The sequence below is a fragment of the Pteropus medius genome, unplaced genomic scaffold (assembly GCF_902729225.1).
Source record: "Pteropus medius unplaced genomic scaffold, Ma_sr-lr_union100, whole genome shotgun sequence".
Lineage (NCBI taxonomy): Eukaryota > Metazoa > Chordata > Mammalia > Chiroptera > Pteropodidae > Pteropus > Pteropus medius.
In genome coordinates, this window is record NW_024354499.1 from 3,812,437 (window position 1) to 3,827,264 (window position 14,828).

A 14,828-nucleotide genomic window follows, 5' to 3' on the forward strand; every position below is an offset into this window, starting at 1 on the left:
GAGACTTTTAAATGATAAAGATGGTTATGAGTACATTAAAATATGTCGGTGACTTTAAGCAATAGGTTTTCTGTATGTGTCAGCACAGACATTTTTAAGTTGTACAACATTATATACCAATTATATTCACATGTCTAAGAAGTAATACCAATAGTGGTGTTTGATATAAAAGCTCATAAAGGGCTTAATAAATAATAGTGCCACATACAGTAGTATAGGAAGACCTACAGTTGGCCACAGTAACTCTGGCTGGTAAGTAAGTAGGCTCTTCAGAATTACCTACTTTATATATTTCATTCGACAAAGTTTCTTTCAGGTCTGCAAGAATAGGTATTATCTGTGTTTTGGTCATTCCTCCCCCCTTCCCCCTTTTAAAATCAAAGATATTTCTTAATAATTTAGAGATAGTTATGTAATCTTTAAAAAATTAATTTAAAACATTCTATTGCAGTCAGTTTTTTCACTTACATGACATTAGAGAAAAAGATTTGGATAGTAGCCTGAATGCATCACAATTTTTTATTGGAGTAAACTGATCCTGAGAAAATACTGGTGCTTTCTCTTTTTTTTTTTTAAGCACTTGTGGGTGCTAATTCATAATGGATATGATTTATTTTGTTTATAATTAAAGTAAATGTTTCCTATTTAAAGGAAGTCTTGCATGGATATATTAATAATTTAATATTCTACATATTGCCTATTCTCATTCACCCTCCCCCCCAATTAATAATATTGCTTTTCAAGCATTTCATTTATTTATCATGTGATTAAGGCTCCAAATAAGGATGCAAGATGAAATTTTCTCCAATTCTTTAATAATGTTGGGAAGTATCCAGTGGCCCTCTGAAATAAATACTAATCTTAAGTACTGTGAAATCTCAGTCTCAAGTTTCTCGGAAAGTATATGGTATGGTGTTAAAATTTGTTCTCATGGCCAGCTTTCATTGTATGCCTTTTTGAAGATTTTGAAGCTCTGGTATTATGAGGGTTTGGGGGTGGAACAGAGGGTGGGAAATTGATGCCTGTGTCCTGAATGCCTTCCTGGAATCCTTTTTTGTGCCATTTCTCAGAATACAATTGTGCTCTCCGTTGATCTTCTGAAAGACTTGTTGTTTGATTTTACTGTTAATAATTTCATTTATTTGATATTTCAAACTGACTTCCCAAGCTAACTTGATGAACACCAAGGCTTTTTCCCATATTAACCAGAAAAATAGATATTAATTTTTGATAAATGAGTTCTACAAAGAAAGCACTGTTATTTTAAAAGACCAACACATAAGAACAAACACAGAATTGAGCCATTTTTCCAAGTAGGTCTGTGATGTTTGAAATGTGGAACAGTTGCATAATGATTCATTTTGTATAAAAGATAATAGCTTTTTTTTTTTGGTACAAACTTTAAATATGGTAAAGGAGAAAGACTTAACTATATACTAGAGCCAGGAATCAAAATCTCCGTTATCTTTTTAGCCCAATAGATTGGTGTATTTGTATAGCCCTAATTAGTAAAGGCTTTAGAGTTAATGTGCAGTTCTATAATAAGCAGGAATTTGAACTTAATCTTCATTTTTGGAAATGAGTCTTATAATTTAAAAAAGAGCTTATATTTTAAGAAATAATATTTACATAACTGCTTTAACTGAATGTGACTTTTTATTGTCTGTTCTATTCGTACTTGGCCATAGTTTTATTTTGACTAGTCCTAAGAATTGGAACACTTAAAATCAGCCGTTAGTATTTTTTGAATGTAAGGAATGTGGATTATTTCAAATTACCTTTAAATGCTTTCAGTGAGTGTACAAAGAGTAGCTTACACAGATGAATAGAATATATATTGATTAAGGTCTGTGGTTACTGGCTGTTTAACTTAAATCCTTCAAACTCTTTACAACTTTTCATCAAGAGTTTTTGTGATAGAAAAATTTCCTCCTTTGGAAGTTTAAACTTAGCATTTTTAGGGGAAGGAGCAGTTTATTAGTTCAAATTATTAGACCCTGATATGGTAGTAGTTACTTGTTCCAAACTTCTAAAATATTATTAACATCTCAGGACACTACACATTATCTTGTATTAACTAAAGGTATATGGCCACCCTTTCAGAAGCAAATCATGGGGGAGTGTCTCATCCCCACCTTCCTTGGAAAGTAGAAAAAAGTCAACTCTTTACTATGAGGTATTGATATGGCATAATCACTTTCTGGTGTGTTCAACATGCTACTTCTGATGTAATTAATTGAATGTATTTTTTGAACTTCGATTTGTGTTTATAGCATGTTAGACACTATCTTTGGACACTTGAATTTTCCTTGTTACTTTTCAAGATTACATCTGATCTATGGAGCATTAATGTAAATAGTTTATTCTGTCTTAGTGAAAGTAGTTGAATTACAGAATCATACTTTTGTTTACTTTGGTTTTGAGAAGACCACAATGAAATAAGATTGATTACATATACTTGTCATGTATTTCATTCATTCATTCTGAATAATTGTACTTATATCTTTGAGTTATTTATTGGGATTTTAAATTATTCTTGGTAACTAGAAAGATTTTTTAAATATATTCCTTCTCACAAGATAACCAAAGTCATATATTTTATAAGAAGACTACATATTTATGTTGGGAAGATTTTTTGTCAGTTTCACCTCTAACTTTAAATCTCCAACAGAGTATTTAAAAGTTTTCTTTTAAGTATTAGTAATAAATAGTTCTTGGGAAATTAGTATGGCCTTTTCTCCCTACCAGTTTCTATTTATGTTCCTTTTAGGTAAGGTTTATTTATAATATTTCAAACTAAGCATAGATCATTAGTTTCATTAAAAACTATACGTACATTTTGTTATTTCAGTTACCACTGTTAGAAAGATAGGACCTAATAATTTGAGATGTTCTCATTCAGTCTTTGGATATTAGATGCAAACTTGACACAGAAGGAAAAAAATTGGCTATAACTTAAATGAGTTAAAGGATTCTATCAATGGTTACAATTTTGCCATTTCTTTTGAATTAAAAAGAAATCTTCAGTGCAATGGAGGATCCCTTAAAAATTTTATATTGTTTACATATTTATTCCAAAACATCTTAACCATTTTAATGCTGATTGGCTGGATTTCTCAGTGCTTATTATTAAGGTATCAGGAAGTCTAACAATTGACATCAACAGGATTATTTATGATGGTTGAATTCTCATCATAGTTTGATTTTTGTTTGTGTTTTTGTTTGTGTTCTTTTTTGTTTGTTTTTAAATACTTTTAGCCCAGACTCGAAAAACAGTCCAGTTGACGAAAGTGAGGTGCAAACAGCAGCTGATAGTCCCTCTGTTAAACCTAGTGAAGTTGAAGAAGAAACTATTCCCAACATTCAAACAGAAACTTCCATACAACAAGAAGAGCCTTATGAGGAAGAACCTGAAAAAACACTGTGTGACTCTGACTTTGCTTTTGAAACGTTGGAAGTTGAAACTCAAGGAGAGGAGGTCAAAGTGGAAATTCCTCTGGTAGCATCTACTCCCACCAATATTGAGTTATTCGCTGAAAATGTAGCGGAGTCTGTTTTAAATCAGCAGGTGTATACCAGTGTCTTTGAGAAGGAAGAGGCAGAAATGATTAATCCTGAAATAGAGCTATCAACATCTGACAATGCATTTATTGAAGAAAGAAACATCCAAGGAATTCTAGAAGAATCTCCATCTGAAGCAGAAGATTTCTTTTCTGGGATTACACAGTCTATGATAGAAGCTGTAGTGGAAGTGGACAAACATGAAACTGTTTCAGAAATAGTACCATCGACTTGTATTGTGGCCTTGGAACCAGGAATTTCCACTGGAGATGAGAAGGCAGTGAGTAGAAAAAGAATTTCTGAAAAAAGTCACATAGATGAAAAGGAGGAGAATGAATTTAATGCTAAGGATACAAAAATGGACTTGCACATAGGAACAGAGAAGGCTGAAAAGAGTGACTCTAGGATGGTTGCAGAGAAGTTGGAAAAGATAGTGGCAGCAGTGAAAGAAAAGCCTACAGAAAACACTGTGATCAAGGTATACCCAAATAAAGGAGTAGGTCAGGCTAGTAAGCCTGATGAAACTAATAAAACTAGTATGCTGGCTGCATCATATGTACCTAGCAGTAAGTCAAGCATCAAGGCAAGTATGGTCTCTTCTCCAAAGGGAAAAACTACAGTTTCAAAATCTGAAAACCAGAAAAGTTTTCTAAAATCTGTATTCAGAGATCAAATAAATGCTGAAAAGAAACTTTCAGCCAAGGAATTGGGTCTGCTTAAACCTACAAGTTCCAGGTTGGCTGAAAGTAGCAGTAAATTCAAACCCACTCAGAGCAGTATTACCAGAGGAGGCAGTGGAAGGTTCTCAGCCCTGCAAGACAAGGATTCTAAATTGGATTACAGGGATATTACAAAACAGTCTCAGGAAACAGAGGCTAGAACTTCGATCAAACGGGATGACAGCAACAATAAGGTGAGGAGGGTAGGAAGAATGGCTCAGTGTATTTTTGAAGTTCTGCTGTTGTAGCTATGGAGTAGGAGATGTAATCTTGTTTTATCTTTCATCTTCTTACTTTACTCCCAAGCTCCCATTTCCCTTAACAATTCCATTGATCTAAGCCAGAAGACATTTAGAATAATAAGCTCAAGTTCATAATTATTAACAGGTTTGAAAAGCATTATTAGAATAAAATGTGGTCAAAAACATAATTTTGTAGTTTAAAAAAAGTCTGCAGTGAGTCATCTGAGGTGATTTAGCACTCTACTTCTGAATGGGAAACTTTTCTCTTTTAAATTGAAGCTTTTATTACGAGCTTACTGAATACCCAACTTAGATATTATTGGGAAAGGTCAGTAAAACGGAATTTAACTACAACTTATAGACTGTGCCTGTACTGTTAAATGACTGTTGACTTAGTTTGGTATACCTGTTAAATATTTGTGTAACTGAATGTGTTTGGATAATGTTTGCTGTTTGAAGTCTCTCTTTTTTAAAAAGAACATTAATAACCTAGTTGTAAATTCTGTTTTTCTATATTTTTTACTTAATATTTCAGACTTTGCCTGGGCAAAACACTAAGAATCCTAAAAGCACCACTAGTAGAAGTTCCAAGTCTAAAGAGGTAAGAAACCATTGACTAACACTAAGCCTTCTGTTCCATCCCTTCATAGAAGAGTACATTTATTTACCTTAGAACTTGTGTCTCTCCTATAATAATTAGTTTGATATAGAGCAAAGGACAGGAATAAGTTTTGTTTTGTTTTTTTTTAACCCTACCTCCAATTCATTTTTGTCCTTGAGCTAGGTTAGCTTGTGTTCTTCATGCAGGACAAAAAGTTACCAGAGATAGAATGAGAATTAGAATAGGAAAATATATTCAATCGCATATTGACAAAAACAGGTTAGAAACATAGGGGAAAATCATATGAAAAGGAGTCTGGTGTTTGACTAGAGTCCTCCTCCTCCTCATTCTGCAGCACTTCCAAGTAGATTGTCATTTCAGTAACCTAAATAGATGGGATCTAAGATTTACTTTTCCAGAACTGAGTTCTGCTGCCAAACAAATATCTTACGTTTTATATTTGGTGGTTTGGTATTTTAGGTTTCCGCCATTCATAGAACATTTTTTCAGTCATTTTACTTTTTTCCACCAGTAAGGGATGAATTTGGGTCTATTTTATTGGGGCAAGGGGAAATGTTAGTAGTTTAAGAAGCAGAAGTAAGGATATGGTCAGTTCCATTGACTTAGTAAGTTGATAATATAATTGCTTACAGAATCCCCTCCAAAAAAAATTACTGGATATATATTCTGATATTATTATATGTACTAGTAATTGATCATTGATAGCATATATAAATTCATTAAATCTTCTAGAACACTTTGTTATTTAATGTATAAAGAAGTAAATACGTTATATTGTCTGACGAATGCTTTAAATATAATATTTTTGTGCATTATATTTCAAAAACTCTTACATCATTTAGGAAATGTAATCTTATTGAAATTAAGTAAAAATGCAATTAGATATAACTAGGATTTTATCTTTGGCAGGTTGTTTGCTTTTTGAATTACAGCTAATTCATTTGTAGGGTTTTTAAAAATAACTCTTAATTTCAGTCTTTAGGAAACGTCTCTGCACTGAAATTCTCTCAAATGATAGTTCATGCACATTTACTGGGTCTATTTGGAACCTAACCAATTATCAGTAGTTGTTCATAATTCCGTGATTTTTTTTTTTAACCTTTCTAACAGGAACCATTATTTCCGTTTAATTTGGATGAATTCGTTACTGTGGATGAGGTTATAGAAGAAGTGAATCCTTTGCAAGCCAAGCAGAATTCACTAAAGGGAAAAAGGAAAGAGGCTCTCAAAAATATCCCTTCCTCTGAACTTAACTTAAAAAAAAAGAAGGGGAAAACTTCTGCCCCTCATGTTGTTGAGGGAGAATTATCTTTTGTAACATTGGACGAGATTGGGGAAGAGGAAGATGCAGCTGCCCACCTAGCACAAGCTCTAGTCACTGTGGATGAAGTAATTGATGAAGAAGAAATAAACATGGAAGAAATGGTAAAAAATTCAAATTCACTTCTTACGTTAGATGAGTTAATTGATCAAGATGATTGCATTACCCACAGTGAGCCTAAAGATGTTACTGTACTGTCAGTGGCTGAAGAACAAGATCTTCTCAAACAGGAACGCTTGGTAACTGTGGATGAAATTGGAGAAGTGGAAGAGCTGCCTTTAACTGAGTCAGCAGACTTAAGTTTTGCCACTTTAAATACTAAAGGAAATGAGGGAAATATTGGAAGGGATCCCATTGGGTTCATTTCTTCTCAGATGCCTGAAGACCCTTCTACTTTAGTTACTGTAGATGAAATACAGGATGACAGCAGTGATCTGCACTTAGTAACTTTGGATGAAGTGACTGAAGAGGATGAAGACTCTCTGGCAGATTTTAACAACCTTAAAGAAGAGCTTAATTTTGTCACTGTTGATGAAGTTGGAGAGGAAGAAGATGGAGACAATGATTTAAAAATTGATTTAGCACAAAGCAAAAATGACCATCCCACAGATAAAAGGGGGGATAGAAAAAAGAGAGCTGTGGACACAAGGAAGACAAAACTTGAAGCCTTGTCTCAAGTAGGTTCAGTAAGTGAGAATATAATGGAAGAAGATCTGAAAACCATGATTGAAAGGCATTTAGCAGGTAGATACTTGGAAGTGGTAGTTTTTCTGTTTTATAAGAGTATTACATTTAAAAATTTTTAAATATGTGTTGCAGCATTACTAATAATTTTACTCTGTACTGATATAAGAAGCCAACAAATAGTTATGATCAGTGATATTCTCCAAAGAAATGTGTACAAGTTTTACAGATTTCTCTTAGTTACAGAGTAGACCTTACCCCAAGTTACTATACCTCAAGAAAAGATGACAAAACCAGAAAGCACTCTACAATACCCAAATTAGAACTGGATTGAAAATGGTGTATTTGTGTTATTGGAAAAAGCATCTTTCGATAATAAGTAGAAGGATGTTTCTATCAGACTGCCTCCCAGTTTGTGCTTAGACTTTGGATTTAGAAAAATTCATGAAGGTACCATTGCACTCTTAAGTAATATTTTGAGGGTATAGAATAATAACCTCAAAAGTCAGCTCACTTTCAGGATTTGAAGGAGATAAAAATCATTTCCAGTAAGAAACTCTTATACAATGGAATATTACTGAGCTATTAAAATGAAATCTTACCATTTGCAATGACATGGATGGACCTAGAGATTTTTATGCTTAGTGAAATAAGTCAGAAAGATAAATACCATGTGATTTCACTTATATGCGGAATCTAAGGAACAAAAGAAAGGAACTAGTTAAACAGACTCACAGATACAGAGAACAAACCGATGACTGCCAGAGGGGAGAGGGGTTGGGGGGTTATGAGAAAAAGGTGAAGGAATGAAGTACAAATTAGATACAACAGTCACAGGGATTTAGAGTATAGTGTAGGCTATATAGTCAATATTATTGTAATGTTGTGTGGTGCCAGGTGGGTGTTAGAGTAATCAGGGGGACTCTGTGGATTGTATAAATGCTTTTTTTAAATTAAAAAAAAAAAAAACAACTCTTGAAAGAGTTAGCCAAGCTAAGAATAAAAAATACTAGGACAGTCCCACACACTTATGGAACAAAACAGAAAAATATATGTAGGCTCCTTGGGGAACACAGGTAGGAGAGTATAGTTTGGAACAAGATAATGGGAAAGTAAAAGGAGAATATTTTTTAATTGAATTCTCTTATATTAGAAATAGGTTTCCTTCCTAATTTGAGTATTATCTTGTTTGCAGAAAATGGTGTTAAAACTGTTATTCAGAGTTAAAGGTAATTTGAATATTGTTACTATAGAAATAAATTAGATTTTCTCTTTAAAGCTAAAATGCCAACCAAGAGAGTTAGAATTGGGAAAACACCGCCACTGGAAAAAGCTGTTGCAGGAGAACCAGCGCAAGGTGAAGAGGCCTTCCAAATTAGTGAAGGTAAAGCAAGATTGATGGAAGGGTGGGGAAAGGGGCAGGGGGGAGAGTAACACAGCAGAAGGTGGTGGTTGAAATTCCAAAGTTCTAACATCTAAGAAGAAAAGTAGAAAACCGTGAAATAGAGTGGGGAGGGAGGCAGCCTTAAAATTACTAAATCTCGATAAAGATTTTAATCTTTACAGAGAGATAATGGAACATAATGGAATGGGAGAATAATAGGCCATCCTATTAGAAGTGAACAGATTTTTAGAAATGATCGATGAAAGGTTATTCTGACTGTGTAGAAAGCATCAAGTAGAAATCATTAACTAGCTCTCGTTCATAGACCAGATCCCTTGTTTTGTGAATGGTGCCAAGCAGCGAGACAATGAATCAAGATATCTTCATTTTATTAATATAATTTATGTTGAAACTAATAGGGGACTGTGTCTAAGGGAGAGCACTCTAGTCACACAAATATTTGCCATTTTGTCCATTTAGCATTGCAAAATACTAAAAAGGGTAGACAAGAAAAGCACACTATTGCACATCTCAGGTTTATTGATCGAGAGAGGTAAAACAAAAAATCAACTACCAGAATGACTTAAACAGCTGTGTAAGGGTATCCATTGTTCAATTCTCTTTGCAGCACCCTCCTTGCTCTTCTGTTTTCCTATGTTCTCTAAGGAAAAGCAACCAATTCTGATTCAGTCCAAGGTCATTGAATTTGCTCTCAGCTGGGCCCTCAGTTGGGCCCTCAGTTCTGCACTACAAACTGTTACAGACTTCCTTTCTTTCTCATTTCCTAATTAGCTGTAACATAAGCCTTTTTCCCCCTCCGTATCACCTAGCCCATTCTTCACTGGATAATCTTGCTTTCATTTCTATTTACCAGAGCAAATATATGCCTTCCCTGTCTACTACCTTGTAGTTTAGCTACACTGGCTCCTCACCCATAAAATATGCCTAAGTCTTTCCTATTTAAGAAACCATGCCCTTAACCTTGGAGTCCTTCTAGCTCCCATCTTGTCTCCTTTCTTTTAACACAAAGCATTTAGAAAGAACACCTATTTTTACTTCATCTCCCATTGAACTGGATGTATATTGGCTACTTTCTGAATCACCTTCCTGAAGTTGATGTTGATAAAGAACCTCTTTTGGTCTGTCAAACTTGATTTTAAGGTTTTTTTCTTCTTAATTTAGTCTTATTTGTTACTATTGATCATGCCCTCTTTTTATTTTATTTTATTTTATTATTAGTTTCAGGTATACAGTACATTGGTTAGGCATTTTATAGTTTATGAAGTGATCCCCTCGATTACTCTATCACCTATCGGGCTCTCATGCCCTCTTTCTTAAAGCTCTTTCCCACGGCCAGTCGATACTTCTTTGTTTTCGTCTCTGTAACTTCCCCTTGATACCAGGCCACAGAGGTTTAGTTGAAGTATGAAGAAAGGATGATTTATTTACTGCTTATGTAACAATTTATATTTCCATTAATGGAGAATCTTTTCTCACTTAAGAAAAAGTCATTTTCCAACTTAAACTATGTTTTTTAATCTATTTTAATTATATAATTATTATATTTTTTATCATTAGATAAATGTGCCTTTGGAGTGGCAGAAGTAAGTGTGTTTGATATTGCTTTAGTGAGGGAATGAACTTTTGTAGGGAGAGACTGGAGACTATGTAAACCATTGATTCAAGGAAAGGAAGACAGCCCTTTTTTTTTAATTGCTTCTTTAGGACTTTTGATGACCAGTAAAATGCTAGGATTAAGAGAAGAGTAAATAATGATTTCATAGTTGCTAGCAATCTCCTCAGATTTGGTAAAGGTAGCCCAGTTACATGGAGAGAGCACTTAACTTGAAGTCAAAAGTCTTGGTTCTGGCCTCTGTCACTTATTAGCTATGCATCCTTAAGCATATCAGTTTCTGCCTCTTGGTTTTGCTTTCTCCATCTATGAATAAATAGGAATATTAATGATTTGACTTATATCACGCAAGATAAACGCTAAATGAATGACATATATGAAAGTGATTTGTCGAGTACTACACAAAAGTTGTAAGGTATTTCGGCTACTGAGGTTAACCAGGATTGCTTGTGGGACCAGTTTCTTTTTTGTCTTCCTCCAAGATCGTATTTTGCAGTATATCTGATAACATCGAGTGCTTTTTACATGTTATTCACTCTGCTTTTTTTAACATTTGTATTTTCACTTGTGAGTCTGTCTAACAAGGGTCTTAGTCCATCAGTTTAGACTAAGTCCATCAGTTTGTTTTTTCTTTTTTTTTTTTCTGGTTAGAAGGGCCTCAGTACAGGACATCAGAATTATCCTCTGGTCATGTCTTTTTCTCCTTAATCCATACTTTCCGCAACTCAACACTTTGCATACACAAGTTAACTCTTGACAGTAGTTAGAGAACTTGAACTTCTTTCATTACACTTTAAATTCTTTCTGGAACAATTTACAAATAAAATAAACTGTTAGTTTTAGTCCTTGCCCTTTAAATCCTTTTAATAAGGTTAAACAGATTTACTCATTTATTCCTTCCATTAAAGAATCTCGAAAGAGTGATCAGGTGAGATTAACTAAGGAAGATTTACTTAAAGAGATGAACCATAAATTAGTCTTTGAAGGTAGGGATTATCTAATGTTAGCTGCACACAGTCTACAAATCTATTTTGAGTAACTTTTTTTTTCTTAAAAAACACAATGACTTCAGTTGATGAAGAATCTGGCTTAAAGGATTCAGAACCAGAAGGAAAACGCAAGAGAATTGAGGACTGTTTAGGGAAATCAGTGGCAGAAGATATCCCTGAAGGTAAAGTAAAAATGACATTTTTTTCCTTATTCATGTGAAATAAAAATTCAGTACCCTAATAAGAGTTCTCTTGTTTAGATGAGTAATGGAATAACCTTGCTTAGATGGTTGTTTTAGAATAGAAATTAGCAAGTTTTGCATGTTGGCATTTCTGAAAAGTTTATTAAACTGTGTGTTTTTACCTGGCAAGGATATTTTTATTGTATTCTTAAAGTCTGGGATGTGTCTCTTTTTTCATGGTACTTTCTTTTCTGCTCTGGTAAAAATTGAATTATACTTGCCCAGGCAGAAATTCCACTTAGGTAGAACATGCCGAAAAGCTTAGCTAGCAAACTTTGTTCATGGCTATTAAGATGATCTGAGGGGCTTCTTATTTATTTACCCAGAATATTCCTCAAGAAGACAATTGCCCATCATTTTGCTGCTGATCTTCCTGTTTAATTTTAATAGGGGATTCCAAAAAATTTTATTTCAAAGACTCTGAAATTCTTTTCCAATGAATTGCTATTCTGAAGGAATTCCCTGGCATTATCTAATTATCTGTAGTATTCCCTGGAATATTATAGAATTTGCTAAAAAGTAAAATAAAGACCTTGGTTTTGTGATTAAAAGCTTAATTACTTTTGACCCCAAGATCTGTAGCAGTATATATTATGTTTGTGCGTAAGGATATACTGTGCTTAGTATGGTTGTCATATTTTGATAAATTGATTAGCATAGCTATAGAGATTTGTTATGAATTTTTCTTCTTTCTCTTTTCCCTCTCTCTTCTGTCCTCTAGATTTAGACTTTCTTGTACCGAAGGCTGGATTTTTCTGTCCAATTTGTTCCCTCTTCTACTCGGGTGAAAAGGCAATGACAAATCACTGCAAGAGCACACGTCATAAGCAAAATACAGAGGTAAACTTTTTTTATTCTTAGCTCCTCATAAAATTTTTAGGTAGAGGTATTGTAATCAGTCTACTTTAGTGTCTTCTCAACATGTACATTCTTTCCCTTTGGAGAACTTTTGAAAGTTAGTGCCACTTGATTTAAGTCCAGAATCCTATTCCTCTCCTTCATTGTACCTGGCCAGTAACTTCTAGGCTTTATTTTTTTCCTTTGGCATCATTTGCCATAGCAGATTTTGCAGATCGCTAGTCCCATGTGACATTCCATTCAGTGTGGGAAACTGTTTGGATGCCCTCTTGCAGAGTCATAGACACATAGCATATCGAAGTTCTTGAATTGTCTAATCAGAAAGAATCACTTAACCCATTCTGTAAACTGATTTAATCACAACTTCCCCCTCTTTTTCAAGTACAGGTCTTTGGGGAATGCTACTCTAGATAATTATCAGCCATAGCTCTTATCTAACACATGTTGAGCTCTTATTTGCTGGAATCTTATTTAACTCCCTCCCCCATCAACTTTATGAGGTAGATGCTATCATTCCAATTTTAAAAATGAGGAAACAAGCTTAAGGAGTTTCTAAACCCATGTATCTAATCCCAAAGTCACATAGCTACTTAGTGACAGATCTAGGATTTGAACGCAGCTCTGTTTTATTCTAGGCTCAAGCTCTTTATTGCTATGTTTAGCTTTTCTAACTATTTTTCATATACGAAGGCCCCTTTGCTGCCTTTGCATCTTTATATTGTTTTTTTGCCCTCTCCCAGTACCACTTGCATCGCTTGTTATTCCTCATTCTTCAAGTCTCAACTTAAATATCAGCTTCCCAGAAAGGCCTTTGCCTAAGAAAGACCTATATAAAATAGAACCCACCCATCCCCCCTCCCCCCCGCAAAAAAGGATCAATCTCAATCAATTATACCTTACTGTTTTTTTTCCCTTTTATAGGGCTTACCACCACCCAAACTTATCTCGTTTATTTTTTTTGTTTTCTTCCCCCACTAGAATGTAAGCTCCATGAGGTAAAGGGCCTTACCTATCTTGTTGACCACTGAGTCCCCAAGCACCAAGCGTAATGCCTGGTATATCATAAATATCAGCTGACTGATGAATATAAGGAAGGAATGTTAATGTAAGGCACAGTGTTTCTAATTTTTATTTTATAGGATCAGATTCTTTTAAATTGTAAATACAATGAAATGTGTTAGATTTGTTTGTACACACAGCAAAGCAACATCTAATAAATACTTTATATTGCAAATTGCTTTTAACAGAAGTTCATGGCCAAGCAAAAAAAGGAAAAGGAGCAGAATGAGTTTGAAGAAAGAAGCTCTAGGTGATTGAGGGAAAGGGAAAAGAATTCATTAGAAATTCATTTAGGGTCCAGTTGATTTGTGTATTTTTGTTATCACTTAATTTGTAATTTTTGTTTAAGAAGCAAATATTCATGTTGTACAAATTTCTGATTGCCCTTGATGTAGAGAGACTGATGGGGAAAGTATGATGGGTTTGATTTTTATATCAAATCATCAGGCATGGAGAAATATCTTTTAGAAGTGTTAAAATAAATGTTCCTACTGTATATTTAAAATACCATCTTGTGTTTATGGCTGATTTATTAAAGATTTGCTTGCCTCTGATTGCAGACGGGCTTCTTCTTTATAGTCACTATGACTTGGAATGTGTGGGGATTTAACTATCCATTTGCAGGTCAAAGACTTCTTAAAAGTTTCAAGTTTTTCTGGCTAAAATTAGTTTGTAGCATATTTGGCCCAGGTAGGTTTGACTAAAACTTGACTTGATTTTTAATAATTTTTTTTAACGTGTTGGGAAAATATTTTTTTTTCTGCTTCTGGTAATATCTACTATTTCTGCCAGACCCACATAAGGTAGCTCCTTATAAGTCATTTAGCATTAGCCTGGAACTATAAAGACAAAGCAGCCTTTACTTCCGGTGTGCTACTAGAATTGCTTTTTAAACATTTGAATTATTTAATATGTTTATAAGAAGTCATAGGGACATAAGAAGTAATTCAGTGGCTTGTTAAATGCTGGACACAGCCCTTTACTATAAATTTTTAGATTAAGCCATGCTTCAGACACAAGCTTGCTGACTTTGAATTGTTTTAGTATCTGATTTCTTAGTTCGTCCAACATTAGAGTGCACCAGTTAATAATAGAGGGTGAGTGGAGGGAAATGAAAACAACTGCTTTTTTTAGGTTTCTTATTCTTATCACAGCATAAGCATTACCTCACAGTCAGCAAGAGTGAAGGACAAAAAGCAGCAACTTTTGGTTGTTGCTTACGAAACTCACTACACACTAGGTTCAGATGTAGCTACATTCTGAGCAAAAGGACAAAATACTACATGCTACAGATTAAAGAATGGAGTGGGAAGGGGGATAGATTGTGAATGCCACGAGTCCATTGTAATTAAAACCATATAAGTGAATGAGGTAATAAGTGGGAGAAGTGCTATTAAAAGTTTAAAGGTGCCAGCAGTCTAAAGCAGGACAATTAGAGTAAATAAGAATCTTACTTTTAAAGAATCTTCTAGGGCTGCTTCTGAAGCTTTTAAAACCAGAGAAGTTATGAACCA

The 14,828-nt window shown here is 34.2% G+C and overlaps 1 protein-coding gene across 9 annotated transcripts in view; it reads left to right on the top strand.

The window, feature by feature from the left end:
• The window catches only part of ZNF638 (zinc finger protein 638), a 79,311-nt gene extending 65,438 nt beyond the window's left edge, over positions 1 to 13,873 (top strand). For 6 of the 9 annotated variants that reach the window (XM_039852806.1, XM_039852808.1, XM_039852811.1 and 3 more), the window contains 7 exons: positions 3,259 to 4,474; positions 5,058 to 5,123; positions 6,255 to 7,209; positions 8,429 to 8,533; positions 11,239 to 11,337; positions 12,119 to 12,237; positions 13,503 to 13,873. In XM_039852806.1, the coding sequence (XP_039708740.1) occupies positions 3,259 to 4,474; positions 5,058 to 5,123; positions 6,255 to 7,209; positions 8,429 to 8,533; positions 11,239 to 11,337; positions 12,119 to 12,237; positions 13,503 to 13,568 (2,626 nt within the window). In that variant the 3' untranslated portion in view covers positions 13,569 to 13,873. Of the gene's footprint in view, positions 1 to 3,258; positions 4,475 to 5,057; positions 5,124 to 6,254; positions 7,210 to 8,428; positions 8,534 to 11,238; positions 11,338 to 12,118; positions 12,238 to 13,233; positions 13,463 to 13,502 lie in introns of those variants that run through there. The other 3 variants (XR_005650653.1, XR_005650654.1, XM_039852809.1) reach the window with 2 other exon arrangements.
• Positions 13,874 to 14,828: the final 955 nt, after the last annotated feature.